The sequence below is a fragment of the Megalobrama amblycephala genome, unplaced genomic scaffold (assembly GCF_018812025.1).
Source record: "Megalobrama amblycephala isolate DHTTF-2021 unplaced genomic scaffold, ASM1881202v1 scaffold306, whole genome shotgun sequence".
Taxonomy (NCBI): Eukaryota; Metazoa; Chordata; class Actinopteri; order Cypriniformes; family Xenocyprididae; genus Megalobrama; species Megalobrama amblycephala.
In genome coordinates this window covers 128525-156264 of record NW_025953342.1, presented here as the reverse complement: position 1 = coordinate 156264, position 27740 = coordinate 128525, and the positions used below count along the sequence as shown (strand labels likewise).

Sequence of the window (27740 nt, the reverse complement as noted above, 5' to 3'; positions counted from 1 at the left end):
GTAGAAGCAGTTTGCAAGCCTAGGTGCTTGATTTTATACACCTGTGGCCATGGAAGTGATTGGAACCCCTGAATTCAATGATTTGGGGGGGTGTCTCAATACTTTTGGCAATATAGTGTATCTTGTGAATTGTTTGTCAGAAAATATAGTAGAAAATTTCGTCCAAAAATTTGGTAAAAAAAAAAAAAAAAAAGACGAAGCAGATTTTTTTTCTATATTCACTACCTTTAACAATAAAGTCCTTTCTGAAGGTGCATGCTAATCTGTCAGATTTGCACCTTCCTTCTAAATATTACTGACAATGAACTTTGTATGGGGTTTTCAGTATAGAGCTTCTAAAAGAGGCCCTTTTTATGGCAAACTAACAAATCAAATGTACATATACCAATGCAGTAGAGTTAGAGCAGTCCGCCCTTTATATAAATAGAAGTTAACAGAAGTGACATTTCTCTAGCATGTAATAGTTCTAGATCTATAATCTACTAACAGCTTTGTCAAAAATAATGCATTTTTGTCTGTTTTCATAAGTACTCACTTCTCAGCAATGTTGAGTAAATACCAATTGCTAGTATTAAATAGTTTTATGCATGTATCAGCATTATACTGGCCATCAGCAGGATATAGATTCTAGTAAGCCTATCTGCAAGCACTATCAGCTGAGCAATTAAAAGTATTAAGTGCTTACCACAGGTCGAGAGAAGTGATCTTCAGCCAAGCCCAGATCCATTGCACGGTCTGAACTCTGAGTTTTGGATTCAGAGGAAAAGATCTCCGACCTCACCTCTGTGGACACAGGATATTGATTCAGATAACACTTCAGATCTTTCCTTTGAACAAGAGCTCCTGTTTCTGACTGTACATCACATCTCCACTAGCTACTGTGTCAGTGTGACATGGCGTGATTTCACATAATCATTAACATCAGGAAAGTACAATCTGTAGTTAAGTGAGTGTGTTTGAGTTGTACAACTCAGTTATAACTATAAAAATTCTAGTTACTTTTAATGTTAATGTTTAATTGTTTTTCATGCTAAGCTGCATACACTATGTTATGAGTATCAGGCAGCAAAATAAACAAAGCAACAATATTAGTCAAGTCAAAAATTGTCAACAAGAATGTATGCAGTCTGTTTAAGAGTGCTATTAGAGATGTTGAGAGAATTTAAGAGAATTTAAGGAAAAGTGATATTTTGGGTTGTCATGATTTCTCAGTTAAATTCAAGTACTTGATTTTAAAAAATCCTCGATTGCAATGTACACCTTCCAGCAAAATACCGGAAGTGGCGCATTCCACGGACGAGAATCCATGAACAGCATTATTAGACTGTTTACTAAGGCTGCACAATGTGTTTTATAGTACTTTATAGTGCTTTTATAGTGCTTTTGTGAATTCACAAAGGCTGTGATTCAATTAAATAAATATATGCCCTGCAGGTTTAATATATATGTGCTTTAATTATTGACATACATGTAGGTTATGTGTGTCTCAAAACTTTGCTCATCAAAATAGTTCGTCCCCTGGAGGCAACACACGCTGCCCTCTCCCGAGTGACGTGAGAAATATCCCAGGGCTACCTACTCAAGGACAGAGTAGACTAAAGAAGCTATTCCCACTACGATTTGCTACGATCAATATCGGAAAGCTTACCGGCTGTCAATGCGAGTTAGTCGACTCCCTGAAGACCAGACGAGTCGACATTGCATTAATACAGGAAACCAAGTGGAAAGAATCAAAGGCAAAAGAGAGTGGAGAAGGGTATAAGATCATTTATAATGGCACCAGCGTTAAAAAACACTGATAGATAGGCGAACTTCCTGTCTTTGAAGCTTGCAGAGAGCTTCAGACACGGTCTCTTCTAAGGTCGTTCATGGGACTGGTTTTGCGACTCTTTGGAGCTAATGACTTAGTTTGAACAACAGGAGAGAAAATGAAGGATTTTATGATGCCTAAAGCATTTTGATCACGTCCATTCGTTACAGTAAATACTCTAAGATTTTTATTCACGTCGGCACTAATGATGTCTGACTTCGCCAGTTGGAGATCACTAAAATTAACATTAAAGAGGTGTGTGAACTTGCAAGTATGATGTCAGACACTGTAATCTGTTCTGGACCCCTTCCTGTTCGTCAGAGTGATGAGATACTTAGCAGATTATCATCATGCAGATTATCATCATCAGATGATTACATTACTTTAAATGTGTCTACGTCTCAAGGTTACTGTAGCGTCTGGAGCGATCAAACACAATTGTAAAAAGCAATCGCCCATGCAGGCCCCGTAAGGTCTGGCTCCCCCACTGAGCACTATCACCCCATCTGCATCATGTGCTCTTTGCACACATTTTAAAGACATTTAGGAGACAGGCCACTAGAACCAGACATTGTCTATAAACTGGATTCTTTGCCATTAATTCATTGACAACCTCATCTAAATGAATGAACATGCATTTCCCCAGTACATTGTGTCTATTATTACTGTTTGTATGTTGTTCTTTCTTATGTTGTATAGTGTTAGGCATACCTGAAAGTTGGAACTATGAGATAATGTATTTCATCTAGGTGATGTTTACTATCAAATTACTCCTTGTTTAATGACTCACATGTTGGTGGACATCGAAATATCATAGAATGCATTGTATGTTTGTTATATTTATCAGAGTATAAATGGACACAAACCTACAAACCCAGGCAAATGAACTCACTTTCAAACAAATAAAATCCCCCGCCAGAGAATTGCACCTTTCTCATTGGTCAAGCCAAGATTTGAAGGTGTCGACTGTCTGGAGAGTTCAAAAGCCCCCACAAAAATCACACTCAGTTAAGTTGGTTTTTAGTGCTTCTAGACTTCTAGTTCTTCCCTTGTTACTGTTGATACAACGAGGGCCACCGGCCCGGGGCGGGCTGGTAGGCCTTCATTTCACTTCAAGCCATGCACAACTGCAGCAACCACAAAAGAGTCAAATTAGATTTGCAGATCCAGACAGCTAAGGCATTTGCAAGTATCGTTTGAACACTAAATGGCAATTTAGTATTAAGATTGTGAACCCCTTTTAACAAAGGTGCTTCATAGTATTGAAACTGACGGTTCATCCAGCAATTGTTAATTTACTCTTTCCATTGTTTCATTCCCCTGTTATGATGTGGTTCAAATTCATTTTCCACTCTCTCACTGCGTGAATGGTATGTTTGTGTTTGTTAGTTTAGTTATATGTTTGTGATTTTGTTAAATAAAACTTGTGTGCACACTCTAGCAAGTTGATTCTGGTCTGCTTATAAAACCAATGTCCCTGATAACGATTCGATGACAGCTACGTGCTAAGAAAGCAATATTTTGTGGCCACGGAAAATATCCTTTCTATCTAGTTGATAGACAATTAATACTGAGTGTTCGCTGGCCGAACAGATTAATTGATTGTAATATTAATTCAGCTACATTAAGTTAATTTGATTAACTGATTCATATATTTATAATTAATCATAACAAGTTATGACTAATTATTAATATTGCCCCTTTTGAGCTAATAAATAAATATCATTACAGTTACTATTATCAACACGAACTCTAATGGAGTTTAGACTGTATTGGACCCACTCATTGTCGTAATCATACTCTAGATCTAATATTGTCACATGGAATCGATATTGATGTAGTTGAAATTCTGCAGCAGAGCGATGACATCTCAGATCATTATCTAGTCTTGTGTATACTACATTTAGCAAAGGCTTCAAAACCGCCTCCCTGCCACAAATATGGTAGAACTATCATATCTACCACTAAAGAATGCTTTATAAATAATCTTCCTGATCAGTTTCATCTCCTTAGTATACCAGATAGCTTAGAAGAACTCAATGTTACAAAAGAAACTACTGAATCTCTCTTTTCCAGCACATAAGACTCTGTTGCTCCTTTGTGCTTAAAGAAGAATAAGGAAATTAGTCCAACGCAGTGGTACAACGAGCACACTCGGGCCCTTAAGAGAGCAGCCAGAAAAATGAATTGCAGCTGGAAGAAAACAAAACTAGAGGTTTTTCACATTTCGTGGAAAAAAAACACATTTTTATGTACAGAAAGGCCTTAAAAACTGCTAGATCTACTTATTTTTCAAATATCTTAGAAGAAAACAAACACAACCCTAGGTATTTATTTGATACAGTGGCTAAATTAATGAGAAATAAAGCTTCAACTTCTGATGTTTCCAAACAGCACAACAGTAATGACTTTATTAACTTCTTTACTTGCAAGATTGATAATATTAGAAAGAAAATTATAACCATGCAACAGTCTACTATAGTGTCGCGTCAGACAAATTCCATTCATTCGTTGCTATAGGAGAGGAAGAGAAAACTCACTATATTATAAAAACGAACAACATATGTTAGAACCTATACCGATTAAGCTATTGAAAGAGATGCTTCCAGAGGTCATAGATCCTCTTCTTAATATCATTAATTCATCTTTATCACTAGGATACGTCCTGAAAACTTTTAAGTTGGCTATTATTAAACTTCTTATTAAAAAAAACACAACTTGATCCTAGAGAATTAGTCAATTACAGGCCGATCTCGATTCTACCTTTTCTGTTAAAAAATACTAGAAAAGGCAGTATCATCATAACTATTTTCCTTTTTAAAAAGAAATGATATCTGTGAAGATTTCCAGTCAGGATTTAGACTGTATCATAGTACTAAGACTGCTCTCATTAGAGTTACAAATTATTTGCTCTTATCATCAGATCGTGGTTGTATTTCTCTATTAGTGTTACTGGATCTTAGTGCTGCATTTGACACTATTGACCACAACATTCTTTTAAATTGATTCGAAAATTATGTTGGCATAAGTGGGATTGCATTGGCATGGTTCAAATCAAACTTATCTGACTGTTATGAGTTTGTAGTAGTAAACGAAGAGATGTCATATCAATCACAAGTTCAGTATGGAGTACCGCAAGGCTCAGTACTAGGACCGTTGCTTTTCACTCTGTATGCTACCCTTGGGAGATTTTTTATCAAGCATGATACAGAGCTAAGAGATGGTTACAACTACATAGCCCAGCCTATAATAGTTTTCATATCAGGAGATATTTGCATGCATCAAGGAGCCACTTTTAAAATGAGGGGTACTGAAATCACGTTTGAATGTGCGCTTGTTTTACTTTTGCGATCATGCGTACTCTGTGAATAGGGAGCGGCGGTGCTGAGCGTGCATTCTACAATACAAGACATTTGTCAGATGCTTAGGCTCTGTTGTGCAAGGAATTCTCTGCCATGGTATTGTCAATCAGCTCGTCACATACTCCAATGCAATACAAATACCTTTGCTAATAAATTAGATTGGAAGTTTTTTTTTCTGCTGAGTTATTAAAAAAAATGCAAGTTGCTTTTTTTTTTTTTTTTTTTTTAATTTTTGATTTAGGCCTATATATATAAAATACATAAAAATACTGCAATATGTATTGTATCGCAATATATCGTGATATATCATAACGTGACCCATGTATCGTGATATATATCGTATTGTGAAGCCCCCCTAGACTGTGTTTAACTTTCAACTTTCAACAATGTTCTTGATCTGCCTGCATTGACACCACTGTATGCAAACTGAACTGAGCTGGACAATGACATCACTGTTTTCTCCAGAGCTGCTGTATAGATAAATGAATAAATTAATAACTAACTATTTTTACAATGGAATGAATCAATACTGAACTTACTTAAGCTGGACAATGACACTATTTTCTTCTAGAGCTGCTGTACAGCCACAATTATGTTCCCTCTATCACTGTAAAGCTGCTTTGACACAATCTGCATTGTAAAAAGCACTATATAAATAAATGTGACTTGACTTGACATACAGCTCTGTGGAGTCTGCTTCCACATATGTTACAGCACACTTTAAAGGGTTAGTTCACCCAAAAATGAAAATTCTGTTATTTATTACTTACCCTCATGTCGTTCTACACCCGTAAGACCTTTGTTAATCTTTGGAACACAAATTAAGATATTTTAGTTGAAAATTCGGAGCATTATGAATCAGTGTATCGAATCATGATTCAGATCGTGTGTCAAACTGCCAAACGGCTGAAATCATGTGACTTTGGCTCTCCGAACAGCAGATTCAACACGCTGATTCATTTATGCTCCGATGCTTCCTGAAGCAGTGTTTTGAAATCGGCCATCACTATATAAGTTGTTAATTTGTTTTTTTTTGCCGCACCAAAAATATTCTCGTCGCTTTATAATATTAATATTGAACCACTGTACTCACATGAACTGATTTAAATATATTTTTAGTACCTTTATGGATCTTGAGAGAGGAAATGTCATTGCTCCCTATGAAGGCCTCACGGAGCCATCGGATTTCAACTAAAATATCTTAATTTGTGCTCCGAATATTAATGAAGGTCTTACGGATGTGGAAAGGCATGAGGGTAAGTAATAAATGACAGAATTTTCATTTTTGGGTGAACTAACCGTTTAAGTCTTACAGAAACTTGCAAGTGCTTTGGCCAAGACACACAAAACATCATGCCATTTTCATCAATTTGTTTTTTCTTGAAGCAATATTAATGTCTGGACACAGTTCTGTTTGTGTGATGAACTGTCACAGAAAAGGCAGTTCAGTCAGGACCACATAAGTCAAAAATTAAAAGAGACAAACTTTAGTCAATTTTTAATTGCCATATTTTTCTAAAGTTACATTTGGCAGTATGGCTCTGTTCTAAATTCTTGTCCTTTTCATGAGCTCCATGAAAGCCAAGACTGGGAACAGCAGCAGCTTCTGGGGACAACTTCCCATTTTTTAACTGGGAGAACAGCACAAAATTCCCCTATTAAGAACAGAGCATGCATCAATGCAAACAGAATGCAAACAGAATGACACTGATTAAGTTAAACACAAGTTTAAGGAGGAGCTGGGGGAGGAAGTGGGTTGTAAGCAGCGTGCAGTGGAAGCAGCCAAGCAAGCAGAGACACGGAAGCTGCGTTTAAGTAATGCGCCTTATTTTAGAGTTGCCAATAGAGTCCATAGAAATCGGATCAGCTGATTTGGGTGGGGTTGGAATTTGCGAATCAGCTGATAGCGGAGCTTGACTACGAGGCCTGCCTGAACTAATGCAGAATGCTTGATTTCTGTATTCTGGTGGTTTGCAGTACTGCAGCTGATGGCATGTGATGCTTTTTCTGCTTCACTCACTCTAGTCTTTAAAATGCTTTGGCTGCATTTGGGAATATTTGTCTTAATCACAGTTGTGTGATCCTTTCTCTGAATTTCAGAATCATAACTTCTGAGACCTTCCACTAATTTCTTCAGAGCATACTGAATCATTCACTCAGTTAACAAAGCATTATTGGAAAATGATTCTTACAGCTGAACAAAATAATAGCAATTTTCATTATCATTATTTAAAACAATTATTATATATTATATTATTATGATTTTATATAGATTACTATTACTCTAATAAATTTAGAACAATCTTTTCAGCTATTTAAAAATAGTCCATTACCATGTATAAAACAATTAAAATTAAGTATTCCAGAGAATAATAATTAGTACGCACCAATACCATAGAGAGTCAAAGTACTGTGCTGTATACATATAAAAGTGGTCTTAATCAAAAGTATGAATTTTTAACTTTATCAGTATATAAATGTATAGGTAACACTTTACAGTAAGGTTAATTTGTTAACATTAATTCATGTATTAACTAACATGAACTAACCATGAGCAATACACAATACATTTGTTACTGTATTTGTTAATCTTTGTTAACGTTAGTTAATAAAAATACAGCTCTTCATAGTTTGTTCATGTTAGTTCACAGTGCATTAACTGTTAACAAATACAACTCTTGATTTTAATAATGTATTAGTAAATGTTAAAATTAACAAAGATTAATAAATGCTTTAGAAATGCAGCTCATTATTAGTTCATTTTAACTAATGAACCGTGTTGTAAAGTGTCACCAAAGTATATGTGTAGCAGAAATATGTGAACTGCACAAAGTGTGTACACGATGTACATGCTATCATGTTTTACTTCCCCAAATAAATATGACACACAAAAACAACAAGCAATTTCAACTGGTTCCACAAGATTTAAATTAATATAATAAAGTGTGGTCTGCTGACATCTGCCTCAAAAGTAAACAATACATGTTTGACAGTACTTGTCAAAAGTTTGGAAACATTACAATGTTTTTGAAAAAAGTATTTTATGCTCACCAAAGCTGTATTTATTTAATCAAAAATATAGTAAAACAGTAATATTGCAAAATATCATTATAAATTAAAACAACTATTCTGTTTTCAAATACTTCAAAATGTAATTTATGATGGCAAAGCTGAATTTTCAGTATCATTCCTTCAGCCTTGAGTGTCACATGATCCTTCATAAATCATTCTAACATGCTGATTTGGTGCTCAAGAAACATTTATTATTATTATTATTATTATTATTATTATTATTAATTATTAACAATGTTGAAAACAGTTGTGCTGCTTAACATTTTTGTGGAAATGGTGTTATTTTTAGGATTCTTTGATGAATAGAATGTTCAATGAATTTATCTGCATTTATTACATTTATTAAAGCATTTATTAAATATAAATCTTTTGTAACATTACTTCACTGTTAGTTTGATTTAAAACATCCTTGATATATGAAAGTATTAATTTCTCTTTTGTTTTAATCTTACCACAAATGTTTGAATGGTTGCATTGTTTCCACAAACATGTTAAGCAGCAAAAACTGTTTTCATCATTAGTAATAATACGACAAATTGGTAATAATTAAGCAACAAAAAACAACAACAGCATATTAGAATGATTTCTAGAAGATCAAGTGACATTGAAGACTGGAGTAATGATGCTGAAAATTCAGCTTTGTCATAACAGTAATATATTACATTTTTACATTTATTGAAATAGAAAATAGTTATTTTAAATTGTAATAATTTAAATTTGATTAAATAAATGCAGCCTTGGTGAGCATGAGAGACTTCTTTCAAAAATGTAAAAAAAAAAAAAAAAAAAGCTTCCAAACTTTTGACAGGTACTATAAACAGACCACATAAACAAACAAATAATAACAATAATAATAACAGCAGGAGCTTTAAATGATAGAATCTATTGTTTATAAAAAAGAATAATAAAAAAAACATTTAAATGTAACAATCAACTGATTACTCCAGAAACATTGTCAAGTAGAGAAATGTTAAATAATGAAAACAAGGTTATGTTTGGACTAACCTGCATAGATATCACAGCACAGCATTTTGACACATACAACAGTTTAGAGATGTTACTGAGAATATCAAATATGCCAACTCAAGAGGGAGACTGAGTCTTTGCTTTTTTGTAAATGTGCATATTTGCTGCTTGATCCAGGAAGTGACATAACAGTCACCACTTCTGTCTTCTGGTTCCAATTCACTGTTCCCTCTCATAGTCTCACATCCCTTTACAATTTATTGTCTCAAAGGCATAATGTTTAAATGACTTGGCAAACATTCATTTTGTCATTCTTTTAGATTTTCCAAATAAAATATGATAATATATACAGTAGTGCCTTGCAAAAATATTTATATATTCTTTTTTTCACATTTTGTTCTGTTGCAGACTTGCGAGGCAAAATGTTCTCTTTAAGCTGTAGAAACTGTAAAATGGTGCTACAATTTTACAGTTTCTACAGCTTAAAGAGAACAGCAACGTCAAAACAATGGAGCTGTTCACAACACAAGCACTCAGTTCCATTTATGGCAATGATCATTTGTCAATATATACTCTAATATTTTTATCTAGAGCCAAACACGCTTCATTCATGCCATTTTCACTCCGTGTGCATTGCTTCTCTCGCCGCTGCCGCTAAAGACGTAAAGTTCTACAAGAGCTGCAGATGACATGGTTACTTAAACAACAGTAGCAGACACAGGGTGAGCAGTAAAATATAAAACATTAAAATAAATAAATAAATAAATATTATACTTTCGCTAAAACACTTCAGAAAACGAGAATGTAGCAAATATAGTTATTTTTATCTGTCATGAATACATACAGTATGACTCCGTTCAAACTAGTTGATTTTTTCTGTTCATAATGAGAGTATTTTTATTATGTACGTTGTTTGTTTGCTTTTAGCAGATACTTATCTTAAGCAAAATATAAAATTAAAGCTGCAAGCAGTGATGAGAGGGCCCTCGCACCTGGGGCCACCACCACCCGGTGGCCTTAGGAAAACAGTGAATAGTGGGTGACATGCACGTAAGCGAGTAAATACAGAAGAAATATGGCAAAGTCATTTCGACGTACAACACTTCCTGCTGCCAACAGGTGGCGCTTTGACTATTACTGAATATTGCAAAGTAGATGTCTTCAGACAAAGTAGATGTCTTCAGGACTATTATCAAATATGAAGTTTGGGCAGATTGGACATTGTATGGCTGAGTTACAACAACTTCCTGTTTCGTGGCATAATCGCATAATTTAGCACTTAGCCAAGTGTTGCATGATTTAACGTGTTTCTAGCATGTTTGGTACTTCATAACATATTTAAATGTGTTTCTAGGAGTGAATTACAGTGTAAAGCATGCCATTTCCTGTTGTCAGCAGGTGGCACTATGATTAACTGAATATTGGCATATAGATGTCTTTAGGCCAGAACTCTTATCACACATGTGAAGTTTGGGGCACATTGGACACTGTATGCCTAAGTTACAACAGCTTCCTCTTTCATGGCAAAACATCAAACTTTGTCAGTCCGCCACGAACACGCTCTTCAGTGAAAACTCAAGATCTTTGCACTTTAACATTGTTAAGGCCTTAAGATTAGACTGACCAAATATGATGTTGATCTGGTTAAGTCCCTATGAGGAGTTAATCACAGTGTAAAACATGGCATTTCCTGTTGCCCACAAGTGGCACTATGACTGTAACTGAATATTGGCATGTAGATGTCTTCAGGCCAGGGCAGCATTTCCCAAAAGCATCGTAAGCCGAAGTTGATCATAGCTCCATTACCACTAATGGAGCTACGATCAACTTAGGCTTACGAAGCTTTTGGGAAACGCAGCCCAGGACTTTAATAAAACGTGAAGTTTGGGGCAGATCACACATTGTATGCCTGAGTTACAATAACTTCCTGTTTCATGGCGAAACACTGAACTTTGTCAGGCCGCCATGGACACGCCCTTCAGCGAAAACGTTGTACTTTAACAAACTCCTCCTAGGGATTTTATCAGATAAACATTAGGGCTGTAACGATATGCGATATGAAACCGAAATCGCGATACGCAGGTCCACGAACCTGTATCGCGATGTGAGAAGGCAGAATCGCGACACACCCCTTCCAACTCCCAGAGTTATCCTTCCTGTCCAGATCCAATGCTACCACATTTTTAAATTACTATAAGTATTAGGGGTGTAACGATTTATCGTAGATGGTGTGTCTCAATCAGCTCTCTACATCAGTAAGTGTTTCGGGCACACATTGAATCTTGCAAGCAGGTTTAAACGTTTCTCATGTCAGTCTCTTGCATGGTCGCGTGAGAAAAGTCGTGGCTTTCTTTCACCACAGTGCACAGCACCAGCTGTGCTCACAGAAAAGCAAAAGACGCTTGCGATGCTTTGCTTTAAGAAGTTCTGTGGGGCCGTTCACATATTGCGTCTTTTCCGCGTGCAAGTCAGTTATTATTTTCAAATGTAGCCGCGCGGCAGGCGCGCTCATAATGGGATCAACGCGGTCGCGACGCGCATGCAATTCTCAACTTCTCAGAATGCCGCAAGCGCACCGCAGGTCGTGTGACAAGAATCAACCGATCAGCTATGGCCTTTCCGTAACAAAACATCAAAAGCTCAGCCGAACAGCTGATCATAGCTGTACATGGTGTTTTTTATATCTTATCTCCATCAATATATTTTGTCGTAATACTAATGCAAGGGCTAGAAATCATTTATCCTTTGCAGAAACATCCTGATCCTCTTGGAGAGCTCAGTTCATGGTTGCATAGCAACGACCGACGCCACGGGAGCGCAAGCGCTTTGGAAAGGAGAAGCGGTGCGGCCGCGCCTTCCACGCGTTTTTAGACGCGACATGTGAACGGCCCCTATTCATAATTCTAAGTTCATGTTAAATTTAACATTTTTTTTCAGTGACAGACAGCCCTATTCAACTGTTAATTTGAATACAGAAGGTTTTTATTAAAATTTTATATTTATTTATTTTATTGAAATGTGATCTTGTATGTACAACAAGGAAAATTATTGAAATTTGTTCATGTTTTTTTAATAAATCTTGTTTGAATTTCAGTTTCATTTTGTTCAAAATATCGTGATACGTATCGTATCGTGAACTCCGTATCGAGATACGTATCGTATCGTGACCTGAGCGTATCGTTACACCCCTAATAAACATCATATTTGGTCAGTCTAATCTAAAGGCCTTTTCAACATTAAATTGTGAAGATTTAGACTTTTCGCTGAAGGGTGTGTCCATGGCGGCCTGTCAAAGTTTGATGTTTCACCATGAAACAGGAAGTTGTTGTAGCTTCAGCATACAGTGTCCAATCTGCCCCAAACTTCACATGTTTGAAGACATCTACATGCCAATATTCAGTTACAGTCATAGCGCCACCTGCGGGCAACAGGAAATGACAAGTTTTACACTGTGATTAACTCCTCATAGAGTTTTAACCAGAACAACATCATATTTGGTCAGTCTAATCTTAAGACCTTAGCGACGTTAAAGGTGCCCTAGATTTAAAAATTGAATTTATCTTGGCATAGTTAAATAACAAGAGTTCAGTACATGGAAATGGCATACAGTGAGTCTCAAACTCCATTGTTTCCTCCTTCTTATATAAATCTCATTTGTTTAAAAGACCTCCAAAGAACAGGCGAATCTCAACATAACACCGACTGTTACGTAACAGTCGGGGTGTACGCCCCAATATTTGCATATGCCAGCCCATGATCAATGCATTACACAAGGGCAGGATGTCTGGATGTGCACATCTGAATCATCAGACTAGGTAAGCAAGCAAGAACAATAGCGAAAAATGGCAGATGGAGCGATAATAACTGACATGATCCATGATATCATGATATTTTTAGTGATATTTGTAAACTATCTTTCTAAATGTTTCGTTAGCATGTTGCTAATGTACTGTTAAATGTGGTTAAAGATACCATCGTTTCTGACTGTATTATATATATATATATATATATATATATATATATATATATATATATATATATATATATATATATATATATATATATATATATATATATATATATACACACACACACACACACACATGGACACAATAGTAATTAATGATTAACTTAACATATAGTAGGACATATTAGCCATTATTTACAAATTCTTAAACATTTGAAAGATACATATTTATGCTATAAATAAACAAAAATAACATAGTAATTAATGATTAACTGAATGTACAATAAACGACTTTTAGTCATTATCTACAACTTAATGAGCCATATATTATTTTTGTGTAGTAATGTAATTATATTTCTGTGCTATTCTATTAAGTTAACTGAACAATAAGCTAGTAATTATCTTTCATTACTGATGGTTTTGCAGTTATATATTGCTAAAATAGTATAAAGACAATTTGATCCCCAAAATGAAAGGTATATCCACATTAATTACGGCACTTATTGAGTGATATTCAAGTTTGTTGAGCACAATAAGACAATAATTAAGGTCAAACTGCCATTAATACAGTACTAATAAAGGCAACTTGACCCCCTATTCTAAAGTGAAAGCTAAATTCTCATTAATTATGGCACTTATTGAGTGATATTCTCATCAATAAATTTGAATAAGCCAATAATTAAGGCTAAGAGGCCATTACTAAGACAATTACTAAGAAGCAGGCAGGAGCCAATGGCTGGATCCCAAATGGCACCCTAAACCCTCACGGTCATCCTGTAAGTCCACACTTTCATGACGTAATGCCGCTTTGACTGCCGGGTAAAGTCCTCTGCGTAGCTCACGAACTTGCGGGCTCAGCTGAAGTGCACATCAAGGGCGCATAGCAGCCTCAAAGGGGGTGCTCGCAAGCACCCTTCTGAAACCTAAAATGATGAATGGGACACCCTACGGTCTCGTGGACTAAATGGACACGCGCACATGGCAGCCAGTTAAAGTCCACAAGACCGAAAGTGCATAGAAGTGTGCCATTTGTGATTCAGCCAATGAGCGTTGATATCACTGCCGTAAAACGTGTCGTGTTAAGTTTTTTGAGGCGGCAATGGCTGAATCCCAAATGGCACCCTAAAACCCTCACATTCTTCCTCTGAGTCCACACTTTCATGACGTAATGCTGCTTTGACTGCCGGGTAAAGTCCTCTGCGTAGCTCGTGAACTTGCGGGCTCAGCTGAAGTGCGCATAGCGGCCGCAAAGGGGGAGCTTCTGAAACCTAAAATGATGAATGGGACACCCTACAGTCTCATGGACTGAACGGACACGCGCATGTGGCAGCCATTGTAAGTCCACACAACCGAAAGTGCATAGAAGTGTGCTATTTGAGATTCAGACTATTTCTGAATTCATAACAATCGCAGGATTTGTTTACAGTCGCTGTTGAGGTTGGAGATAAAGATCGCCGGATAAATTAATTTGGATCTGTTCCTCGCAGTTGTATGGATTCTAAAGATGTGGATTAAAGTGCATTAAATTGATGTCTTTTGTTAATTTATGTTGCGTTGGTGTATTTTCTAGTCCTGTGTCTGAGAAAACGGCTTTTGTGTCCCATGGCGAACAAATAAATATTACATGATAAATAATGGTTAAGTGATTACAGAAATGTTATTCATTTTAAGGTTTTAAAGTGTAGTTTTGTTTAACATAATTCTTTGAAACGAGTTTGCAGTGAAAGTCACGAACAGAGCAAAATGTTTTTACATTTAATAATGTTTAGTGCTGTCAATATTGTATGTTTCAGTGTATGAAAACGTAAGTAAATATATGTGTTGTAGAACCACACTTTGCATAAAAATACACATTCTCATGAGATCACATTGTAGAATAACTAAACAAACCAATAAATAAGAACCTCTAGAATAAGGGTTCAAATTGTCTTTATTAGTACTGTATTAGTGGCAGTTTAGCCATAATTATAGGCTTATTCTGGTCAATAAACTTTGAATATCACTCAATAAGTGCCATAAGTAATGAGGATTCAACTTTCACTTTAGAATAGGGGGTCAAATTGCCTTCATAAGTACTGTATTAATGGCAGTTTAGCCTTAATTATTGGCTTATTCTGGTCAATAAACTTGAATATCACTCAATAAGTGACATAATTAATGAGGAATTTACTGGCGTTTACTGTACATTCAATTAATCATTAATTCCTAGGTTATTTTTGTTTATTTATAGCATAAATGTGTATCTTTCAAAGGTTTAATAATTTGTAAATAATGGCTAATATGTCCTACTATATGTTAAGTTAATCATTAATTACTATTGTGTCCATGCTTAACTAATGCATAATTGTGAACAATTAAATCATTAATTACTAGTTTATTTATGATTAACTAATGCATAATTCAGGACCCTTAATATGTAAAGTTAATCATTAATGACTAGTGTGTTCATTCTTATCTAATGCTTAATTGTGAACAAGTGTAATGTCTTGTTTTGGTGTTGTTTCTGTCACGGTTGAAGATCCGCAGTCTCTGTCTGTGGTCTGTGTTTATGTTGTGCTGTCACGTTAATTGTTTCATGTGGGCGTCGCCGCTGATTGTTTGATCAGCGGCAGCTGTTTTCAATCCTGGACTGCCTATTTATTGCCTTGTCTTTCGTCTCGTGTTTGTCAGATCGTTGTTGGAGTTCCCTGTTCTGTTCCCCTGTTTTCCTCGTGTGTGCTTCCGTTTGGAGTTGGTTCTTCGTGTATTCGTTCTGGATTATTGTTTCATCGTTGGATTCTTCACTTCTGCTCACACTCCCACGGACTTCACCACGATCATCTCACCACGGCCCACCGAAGTCCCTGTGTCGCCGCTCTCCTGCTGTTTGTGTGTTTGTTCCTGACTTTCTGGCGTGAAGCTCAATAAATGAGATATTTTGACTTGCACTTGCATCTATCCTTATTTCCCGTGACAGTTTCATGTTCACGTTTTATGGTTTATTTTATAGTTATGCTTTGTTTCTTTGCTTTTTTTGTTTTCCTTGTTTTGCCATGTGCTTTTGTGTCATGTGAATTCCCTTGCCCTCATGTGATCATATCATGTGCTTCCCCTGTCTCATGTGTTATGTTGTCATTGGTTGCTCTAGTCATGTGATTTCAGCTCTGTCCTGTCATTGGTTCTTTGTCTTGATTGTTCACAGGTGTTCCTTGTTTGTCATTAGTCTCTTTGTATAAATAGCCCTTATGTTTCATTGTTATTGTTACGAATGGAGACTCAGGCAGATCCAAGTGCAGCATTTATTTACAAGTGAGAGTGGTCGTACAGGCAGGGTCAATCAGGAGCGAACAGGAACAGCAAGGAACAGGCAGAATCGTGGTCAAGGAACAGGCAATGATCAGGACAGGCAGATATCACTCACAGGTCGGTATACAAGCAAGAGGTCGAGGCAGGCGGCAGACAGGGATAAACAGGGTAACAGTCCAAACGGTAACAGGCAGAACAGACAGGGAATAAACGCTCAGAAATGACACACAAGGAAATCAAGACTTCGCGGTGAGGTGGTGTGAGTGAAAGTCCTTTATAGTCCTGATAATGAGCTGCAGCTGGGTGTGGTGATTAGTGTGGAGTGATTGTGAAGTGAGTGCAGGTGATGAGCAATGGAGGATCATGGGAAATGTAGTCCGGGATGTGACAGGAACATGACAGGAACAGATGGTGATCGTGACAGTTATCTTGTCTAGCTTTGTTGCTGATGTAACCCGCTATTGGTGAGTGTGTCTGTTGTCAAGTCAAGCCACGTCTTTGTTTCTGCTCATGTTTTGTAATATTATTAAATCTGCACTTGGGTTCTCACTACGCTCGCCTCAAGTGGACTTTGTTACAAGTTAAATCATTAATTAATGCTTATGCATTATTCTGGACCCTTAAAATAAAGTGTTATGAAGGTTCCCTATTATCGTTTGAAGACTTGGTAATAAAATACAAGCTACCCAGACCCAATTTTTTCAGATTTCTCCAAATCAGGGATTCTGTTCTTAAAAGTACTAATCTTGTCACTAACCCCTCCAAGTCGGTCATTGAGAAGATTCTCCTAAATCCCCCATTGTGTAAGCATATCTCTTGCATTTATAACACCCATTGCTTTATATGATCCTTTGGGGTCATATAATTTTTTTACATTTTTGCGAATACAACACACAAAGCACACACACACCCCCATCTTCGTTAATCTAATTTTGACTGTTAACGTTTTTTTTTTTTTTTTTTTCACTACACCTGCTCAAAAGCATTTTTTTAATTCATGACTAATATTGCATTGCATAATGTGTGCTTATACAAACTGACAACCACAAGTGAATCGCATTGATATATTTAATATGGACTAAAACATTTTGTTTGCAATTTCAAGTAGGCTATATTTACATATGACTAACCTGACAGTTGAGTCGTTTATACAGGTTTTGTAATGAAAACTAGTCTACAATTAAGAAACCCTTAGAAAACAGTAAACATTGAGTTTACATGTGATTGATTTAAAATACTTAATTTATTATTTTAATATCCAAATATGATACTAAATCCAGCAGAAAAAAAGGGTTTCTATTTGTAACATGCTGTCTTTGAATTATAAACAAGACAAACATTCGCTGAATAAAAAGTTAGCCAATACAAACATATTTATAGAAAACTGTTGACAATGAATAGAAAGGACCAATAAGAGCAAAACGAATCAAGTATTCAAGAATATCAAGAAGTTATGGTGCGTTCACACCGGACGCGAATGAAGAGGTACATGTTAAGTCAACGCAAAGACGCGAATTGACATCCTGCGGCGCGATTCGCGCGAATGACGCAGCGCGAATTGAGCGATTCGGGCGTTTGACGCGCTTAACGCGTGATTCGCGCGAATCGCGCGAATCGCGCAAGTTGAAAAATTTGAACTTTGGCGAATTTCCACGCCGCGTTAACCAATCAGGAGCTTGCTCTAGTAGTGACGTGACGTAGCGAGCTGAGACAGAAATTCGAAACAACAATGGAGGACAAAATCATCGTCGCTGTAGATCTTCATACATTTATAGAAACAGAAATAAAAAGGATTGTGTTTGAAAGAAAGTGAGTGAGGAGGTCGGACAATCTGATAAGTTGTAAAAAAAACGGTCTTTACTCAATTTGAGCTATATATACATACATATTAAAAGTACAAGCCAACTAAAGACGACCAATTGAGCTTATTCACTGTAATTTACAATTATTTCCCCACTGACAAGTTGTGTTTATTCAGAGGAAGTGTGCAGAAAGCAGTGGGAGAGTCTGGGACACATAAAGGAGCGGGAGAGCCCCTCTCATGACGCAAATTCGCGGCTGTTGTGAAGGGATTTTCACGCGCGAATGAAGCGAGTAAACTCAAAATGTTCAAGCGTCCAACTACGCGCGAATAGCGCGATTTATTCGCGCAAGTCGCGTCTGGTGTGAACGCAGCATAAGTCATATAACGAGGGGTTGTGTTAACTAAAGCGTAATTTACCGAATCTCAAAAACACGGGTGGATAATTAAAAATGTTTTCTGACAAAAAAATAACACAAGCAAGAACAAATTTTAAACCAAGCACGGCAATTTTCATTTTACAGAATTCAGTCACTGTCGGACAGCGGGAGCGGAATGAGGGATCGAGTCAATGGTCCTAAGCCTCCATTACTAATTCTAAAGTGTAATTTAGTATTAGTAATAAGAGAGATTAAGCGTGTGTAAATTACCTGAGTCTGTTTGTGTGAGGAAAAAGGATTGTCATTTTTTTCCATTTGTTTGTCATATTTATTTACCTCATCAGTGTCATTGTGTTTTTTTGTTGTTTTTTTGCTGTGGTAGGCTACAAGAGTCTTTGAAATAACTAATAATTTGGCAAATTAATTTGTATCTATAATAAGATCAAGATGGCTGGAACCATATATTTCAACGTACATTGTGTAATTCACAAATGATAACACAAATGATAACGAAAAATATCTTTCTCTGTAAAAATCATATTGACCTGTACCTTCAGAAGAGGAGTACATTTAAATGTTCAATATAAAATTTGACACACCATGTTTAAGAAGATTCTTCCCCTCAGTGCTGCTGTTTTTCTCTCCCCTGTCAAATGGGTTGACATGACCTTGACGAAAGCGAGCAAGTCTTTCATTATATTCCATGACACTGGTCACATCTGTAGAAGACAGACACATGATCAATATAATCACACAATACACTTAAAGAGATAGCTCACACAAAAATGAAAACTCTGCCCTCATTTCATGTCACATGTTACTCCCTTTTTAGATTATAAAAAAAAAAACAAAAAAAACATTCGGCTCTTTGGTTAGCACAATACATGTAGGCTTGGGCTAAAGACAGCAAGGATGTGCGCTAAAATCAAGCGAGAAGGTACACTATTTTTTTATTATTTTTTTACTGATATCATGTGTATAAATTACATTTGAATATTCCCAAACACTCTGACAGTGCAATCTCTATATGGGATAGGTGATTGTTGACGTTAGGGATGCGTGATATTGAAGAAAAATTCAATATGCGATAACCTATTAAATAATGCAATATTCTATACAATAATGCTTTAAGTGTGTAAAATATATTTAAATATATTTAAAAAATGAAAATGATCTAACCAATATATGTTTCACATTCTTTCTGGGAAAATAAAGCATCACTATAACTTCTGAAAGTGAACAGCAGTGTTTTAGCATTATATAAAAAGTAATATCACAAATCTGACAATGTCATTTTAACATCAATGTAAAAAACAACAACAAAAACTATTTAAATACCAACAACTCTTTGCTTAACTTGGTAATATATAGTTATATCAACCTGAAAACTTAACAGCAAGAACATCCAGTAAACAAAAACACCTGAAACTAGGGGCGGACGATTAGTTATTTTTGTTATTTTAATTTATCTTTGTTATTAAAAATAAGAACAAAGAGGCAAATTACAAATATTAGTACAAATACAAAAAAACAAAGATACAAACTTAATAGACAGTGCTTTAAGTTTTTCAGGTAGGCCTACATTCGATCTATTTAACAGTAGCATTCATGTAAGAAACAATACAGAAACTGAATAATCAAATGTAAAAATAAAACACTGCATTGTCTTCACGTGATTTAAATATACATTAATTCGTAAGTATTACAAAAGTTTTTCAATTACAAAAGTTATTCAGTCAAGAGCAGTGAGTGATTTTTTTGTTTGACAGACAGCAGCAGGTATACTGTATTACGCTGCTGTCACTTTAAGACCTAATGCACGGATCCTATCGACACACATCCGATTTCTTTCCCATCCATTTACGTTTACACAACCCTCTGGAGTCTGAGGCTGATTTGGGGCCTGGAGAAGTTTTGACATACCCTGACATTTGTGCTTTTTTCAGTTGTTCATAAACATATTAATGGAAAAAGTGTCATTACACTGTATCCAGCACAAACTAGGCTACCATAATATGTGAGGAACATGTATGTACATGTTTGTAGGAATAATGTTTATGCGTGGTTACTGAAAAAACAAAAAAACTTAAGTCACTGAAATAAGGCCAAAAAAATAATATTATATATGTGTTCACAAGACTTCTGTGTATTGGAGGTTGTAGACTAGAGTTTTTGCTTCAAAATGATGTAAAAATTATCCTGCCTACTCGTTCATATAAAACAATATATTGATTTAGTTTTTGTAAGACACTTCAAGAAACACAGTATGTGTGGAGGCGTGAATCATCATGAATATTCTTGTAATTCACACCTGAGAAGACAAAAGAATCGCATAATGAGTTGTAATGACCTGCATAATAATGAGGCCTTTCAGTCAGGTAGGCTGTGAAAAAACCCTCTGTGATCATGTCTCAAGCTCATCATGGTGTATATCAAACATACAGAAAAAAACAGCAATACTGTGAAATATTATTACAATTTAAAATAATGGTATTCTATTATATACTTTAACTCCCTCGGGTCGGCGGTCACGCCGGCGATACCACCTCGGTTTTTTTCTTACCAGTGTGAAAGAGACTCAAAATACTCTGTCAATGTTGCACATACAATTAAGAGTTACACACCATTTTGTGGAATATCTTCTTTTATTTGTGTACACTCAGAGTAAAAACAAAATGTTTTGCTTTTTGCAAAATAAACTAACATGATGCGTGATCTGTCGACTCCCTCTGAACGAACTCCAATCTGATAGTTCTCAGAAAATGAACTGTAACTTAGCGAATACTAATCACAAAAAAATTTGATTTATGTCTAAAGAAACGTTGAAATGTCAGGTTTTAAATCGTGTAAGTCAAATCGAAAACAAAAATTCTGTTTATGTAATCTGTATGAAAATAGAGCCATGTCAGAAGTCCATGATTAAGCTCATTATCCGCTAATGTGGCCACGCCCACGAAGTCAGTGCTATGAGGCGCAAATTCTGAGGCAATACATGTATACATCATCGCAATTGTGTATTCATTGTCTTGAAAAGTGTTTATCTGCATATTATAGCGATCTCTGGAAGCCTGTTAGTTCCTGGAGAGTCACATGGTTGTTCTTCTTTTAGGAGGCATTTGTGGACTAAATGTGCACAGAGCGCCCTCCGGCTGCAAGTATGAATTGAAAACACAGTATCCAACGCTCACAGTGATGACAATAAATATTGAATAAATATTACTCCTCTGTATGGAAAATTAACATAAACATGTGAGAATCCATCAATATTTCTCCAATAGTTCTCCATCACAGAAATACATTATATTTTAAAGTATATAATAGAATACCATTATTTTAAATTGTAATATTTCACAGTATTGCTGTTTTTTCTGCATGTTTGATATACACATGATGAGTTTGAGATATGATCACAGAGGGTTTTTTCACAGCCTACCTGACTGAAAGGCCTCATTAATATGCAGCTCATTAGAAGTCTTTGTGCGATTCTTTTGTCTTCTCAGGTGTAAATCACCCATTATTCATGATGATTCACGCCTCCACGCATACTGTGTTTCTTGACAAAAAATATCTTACAAAAACTAAATCAATATATTGTTATTAATGAACGAGTAGGCAGCGTAATTTTTACATAATTTTGAAGCAAAAACTCTAGTCTACAACCTCCAATACCCAGAAGTCTTGTGAACACAGATTTAATATTTTTTATAAGGCTTTATTTCAGTGACTTAAGTTTACCTCAGACTCCAGAGTGTTAAGACGCAAGTTACGCAACCAACTGTGTTTACGTGAATACTCGCCAAGACAGTCATTTTGACATTACTGTGTGTGTGTGTGTGTATTTGACCGTTCAAGTGCACGAAGCGACGAAGAGAACTGAATTTGGGATTGCACGTTGTCCAAGAGGCACTTCATATGCACTTACAGCCTTGTGCATTTAAAATGGCTGCTGTGTGCATGTGTCCGTTAAGTCCATGAGACCGCAGAGTATCCCATTTGTCGATTTAGGTTTCAGAAGAGTGCTCGCAAGCACCCCCTTTGCGGTCGATACGTGCCCTCGATGCGCACTTTTGCTGCAGCAGACTTCTTCCCGACAGTCAAAGCGGCATTACATCACGAAAGTGCATACTCGTAGGAGGACCGCGAGTGTTTAGGGTGCAATTAGGGACAGGGCCTTTCTGTGTGTCTGCTTCAGATGTGTGTCAGACAAACAGCGCGAGTACAGCAACAAGTTGTTTTCCCCAGCTTATTGCGCTTTATATGTATATACAAAACAGTTGCGAGCGATGACTTTTTTAACCGGGCGGTGCGCAAAGACTATAGAATAACACAAGACGTGTCACTCGTATTGTTTTCAATGGAAAAAAGTGCAATGCTCAATATGGCGGAATAAAGCCAACTGCCTTCTAAATAAGAGCCAATCACCGACTGGTAAAGTCATCGTGTTAAATTGAATTAAAAATCTATTTAAAGAGATCAATTATCAATCAATTTAATACAAAAAAAAATAGATTTAAACCAGATTTTATTAAAATTTCACAGAATTTTCACGAAAAATGAATTGGCAGTGGCATCTGGTAAAACAGATTGAAATAGTTATAAATAAATAAACAATAAATGACTAATAAATGCATAATTACCTAACTGAAATTACATGCTTTAAACAATTTTGTTTTATATTTTTTCTCATATTGTACAATACAAACATAAACTGTCTGAAATATTTTTATAAAATGACCCAAACTGCAAAAATCTATTCCAGTTGATACAAAAATATAGTACTTTATGTATATAAATCATCAATTGAATATAAAAGCACAAAAACTGCCAATCTAGGACATATATCTATCATGGAAAACACTCTGCAGTGGTCGCATCACATGATACTTGGTCGCACCAAATTCGAAATTTTTAAAATCAGTCAAAATTTACAGGCACAGAATTGGCCACCTAAACCAAACAAGCTTGCTTCCCACAAAAGGTCACTATGAAATTTGTAATAAAAGTATATATTTGCAGAAATAGCTCAATATTCATTGTTTTTTTGAGGTCATACCACATGATATCCAAATGTGGGAACTACACACCAGCCGTTGAAAAGGTTATTTTTTTCCAAATTTAAGACAGAGTTACAAACCTGCTCGCTGCTTCCATGGGTCCTTCACAAATTGGTATAGGATGCAACTTCCTGTCTTTGAATGGATTTCAACATGAAAGTCCTAAAGTGGTAGTTTTTTGATGGTCGCACCACATGATATTTCATAAAATGGACATCATCGGACAAAGTTTGTTTGTATATTATGATGGAAATATAAATACGAATGCTTTGCAATTTTGTACAGGATTACAAAACACGTTGGAAATCATGCCTAATAGTGCAGAAAATGAATTTGAATAAATTTAGAGTAATTTCCAAGACATTTCCAAAACAGAAATTATCCCAGACAGTCCCACCACATGATATTTTGACACTTTAAATAACAGAAAATTACAAATAACTAATGTTTTTTGAAAAGTTAAAGTGAGTTCATGCACAGGAGATATACTACATGGTATCTTTTTATGCATTTAAACAAAATTTTAACTGAAAAAAAAAAAATGCAACCGGACAGAAAATTTAGGCGTCACATCATTGACCCTTATATGATTGAGACATGAAACATGTTGCGTTTTCAACGTATTAGATATATGTATTAGAATGCGTGGATATTTTAAAATAAAATATTACTTCATAGTCAAATAGTTTAAATTAATTCATTTTTGGGTGGAGTGTCCATGGACAACAAATGCATGTGATATGCACTTTACAAATGGATCAGATATAAACTTATTACGAATTACAAATGTCTCTAAAACTGAACAGGCCACCACACTACTCTTGCTGTAAACCTATATTACACCAACGTGTATCAATTTGAAGTAGTTTAGGTTAGCAATGCATATCCTATAACATCTGAGCACAGTAGAACCACAGTGGAACACTCTGTAGAACCTGAAACAGCTAAAAATCAACAAATCCATTTTTCCAAATATCCCTAAACTGGTCCAAATAAAAACTAAATTGTATGAATATTATATTGAAAGCAAGTTAATATGCTTCACCTCTTTATGTTTAGCACTCAGAAATTTTTAAAACGATTTATTTAAAATATTAGTAGCTAGTAATAGTATTTAAAATTATTATAAATAGTTATAGTATTTGAATAAGGAAAATATTCACTCCAGTTAACGTTACATGATGACTTTCACGTTACTGATTCAAGTTTTATGCAATTACAGAAAGATGAGCTTTGAATGACAGCTGGCGACATTGTATATTAACTCTAAAACAACAAAATAAATTACATATTTCGACTGAAACTGTAATATCATGCAGTCAATGAATATCACATATCACATGAGCTGCATCATTGGGCTATTTACCAGCAACAACTGAAAACATCACAAAGTGTTCAGCTTGACATCAGTACAAATTTGTCAAATAGATGAAGAATAAATGTTTGTATAATACAGTTTATGGCGAAAGCCGAAAACGAGAAATTTAGCCAACGTGCTAACCGCTTCACATCTAAATAAAATTTGTGATATTGTTTATCTTACGCTTTACGCAGCTTCAGCAGCGCACCTTCATCACCATCTTCATCGCCATCACCATCATCATCGCAAATAACAGGCTAATAAATAATCAATGCCAGCTGTCATTATTTCCTTCCATATATGTTCTCTAGTAGCTGCTGTGTTGTTGTGATGCTTGTTTAACGTGTACGTGATTGTAGCGACCTCTAGGTGATGGGAGAAACGAAGCTTTTCAAAGCTTTGAATTTATTGAACCAATGCTTCGCAAAATAATTCACTGTTTCGAAGCGTTGGTGACGCTCGCTGGTCAAAACAGGCAAAAAACAACAACAACAACAAACAATTTCAGGCCAAACAGGCATGAAAGCTTTTACAAACCCACTGCAAATGTTTTATTGAAAGTATAATCTATCAAATGCAATTAACTAATCATCTAATACCTTTAAATATGAAATGTCTGTATCCATCTCTTATTCAGTCTATGGCCAGAATACATCCCACTCCAATGCAACCTGTTGAGCTTCCTCTCGCACACTTTCAAGAAGTTGCGGTGGATATTATGGGACAGTTTGTAAAAATGGAGGTATGATTGTCATTTCGCCATAAGGTGCTTTTAAAGCAAGGATTAAAAGAGAGGTGAGTAGGAAAACCCCTCTGTTTCTAGTCTGCTGTTTTTCGAATTGTTGAAGCTTTCTGCTGTAATGAGGATGGAGTCAAATGAATGCCTTAAAGTTTTGCACAAAAATAAAGTTTTGCAAAAAAAAGAAAAGAATTGAGCAATAAAAAAAAATGTTTTACAAACAAAAATAAAGAATTGCGAAGGAAAAATAAAGTATTGAGCAGAAAAAAATAAGTTTTGCAAGCAAAAATAATAAATTGCAAAATAAAATAACGTAGTGCAAAAATAAAAATATAATCAATTACAAAAATCAATGACAGCTGTAATCCTATTTTATCTTTGCCACATATTTTTCATGCTCAAACCTACTAAATCATTTGCAACGCTCATTTTATTCTGCGTTTCAGTCAAGCGTGCGCTCACGATACCGGTTTTCGTTTGCGCTGCACTGTTCTGTGCGGTTCTCTTTATGGCACTGGTTTGACGTGGGGGTGGAGTCAAGAAACGGGGGTCACGCACTGTGCAAAGCAACTATTGAAACCTACCAATTCACTGACTTGTCATGTTGCTGAAATAATTCATATCGATAGAATAATTACTTGCATACTGTAACGTTAGTTACCGTTATATTATCATACTAGCTCTTTATTACTTATAGAAATAGTGCAACGTCATATAGTTACATTACATGTATTGCAAAATACGTAATGTTTTGAGGACCAAGATTGTAGTCAAAGTATGGGCAGGCCATAGTGTAAATCATATTGTTGATATTTCGTCTGTGAATGTGCTATAACTGTTTATCCGCCTTACTAGCCTGCGCGTTCACGGCAGGCTCCGTTGTGATGGGGGAGGAGCTGTGGAGGGAGGGCTGTAGCGCAGCATAGAGCAAGGGGGAGTAACCTGTGAGTTGTGCTTGTTCAAATTTTCAGGCTAAGTCAACGTTTTCTAAAAACTCCCTACAGCAGCTTTAATTCACTTACTTAACGAGGGCTAAAAGAGTAGGGCTAAATCTCGTTGAGTATGAATGAGATCCGAGAATAATCCGCCATGTTTACGTCATCATGTGACCTACGACGTCATCACAAGCGCAAAAACTGAAAAGATATGAGTGACAGGTTTATTTAATCTATCTGTAAATATCTTGATATTTGATTAAACTTGCTTATTTTGTGGTCTTGTTGAAGAAACAGCTGCCAGTAATTTTTTAAGTGTAGTACAACTAATATAGGCTATATTTGGGTTAATTTAAAGTTCTTATATTTTTAACTACTAATGTGAGTTTTTTTTTTTTTTTTTTTTTTTACGAAAACCCAAATTCGCGTGAATATGTTGTTAATTTCTTTATTTTATATGCAAAAATGTCCATCCAAGCAAAAGTGGCATAAATCTCATTTGTTTTCCTCTATTTCATCCCTCAGGCTTATATACATTATAAACAAATAACTTTTATGCATTATGATGTATTCAAAATATTTAATCTTGTCATCATGCTTTATGTCTGTGTATATAATCTCAAACTATGATGTATACAAACCCATATTTGTTTGTTTTTGTCATTATTATTGTTCATTGTTAAAGATACAACCATGATATTTTCCCTGATCTTGTAATTGTAGGTCCTGCAATAAAAATAAAGATGAGTGACAGGTGCACAAACACCTCACAGAACCAGTAACTCCACAACCCTACCTACTGTAGTGCAGTTTTCCTCAGTGTTAGCAATGTCTGCACAGAGGAGACGTCGGGCAGCTGCTCGAAGATCTCACCTTTGGAGAAGACTTTATACTCAAAAAAATGTAAGTATAACTACTTAAAATTAAGATTACACCAGAATGAATTGCTTTGTTAGCACACCCCAACACTTACACACAATAGTAATGATAAATGCTGACCAAAACTTAA

At 35.7% G+C, this 27740-nt stretch overlaps 1 protein-coding gene across 4 annotated transcripts; it reads right to left on the bottom strand.

Moving 5' to 3' along the window:
- LOC125261106 (differentially expressed in FDCP 8-like) lies at positions 1-25424 on the bottom strand. 4 transcript variants are annotated; one of them, XR_007183216.1, is made up of 4 exons: positions 25241-25424; positions 23778-23832; positions 19243-19362; positions 1-783 (listed from the first exon to the last, which is right to left on the bottom strand). XR_007183216.1 is itself a non-coding variant. In XM_048179676.1 (4 exons), exons 1-4 carry the CDS (start codon positions 25299-25301, stop codon positions 674-676), a joined length of 321 nt encoding a protein of 106 aa, XP_048035633.1. In that variant the 5' UTR covers positions 25302-25418; the 3' UTR covers positions 1-673. The 4 variants fall into 4 exon arrangements, 1 of the variants encoding a protein (XP_048035633.1); XM_048179676.1 differs by having other exon boundaries at positions 25266-25418; XR_007183217.1 differs by lacking the exon at positions 23778-23832 and having other exon boundaries at positions 25266-25419.
- Between the last annotated feature and the right edge of the window lie 2316 nt (positions 25425-27740).

Coding starts and splice junctions, on each gene's coding strand:
- LOC125261106 (XM_048179676.1), bottom strand. CDS start 25,301: ATGATGATGGTGATGGCGATGAAGATGGTGATGAAG. Junction 23,833..25,265: donor CGATGAAGATGGTGATGAAG/GTGCGCTGCTGA, acceptor ATCCATTCAAAG/ACAGGAAGTTGCATCCTATA. Junction 784..19,242: donor GAAGAATCTTCTTAAACATG/GTGTGTCAAATT, acceptor CTGTGTCCACAG/AGGTGAGGTCGGAGATCTTT.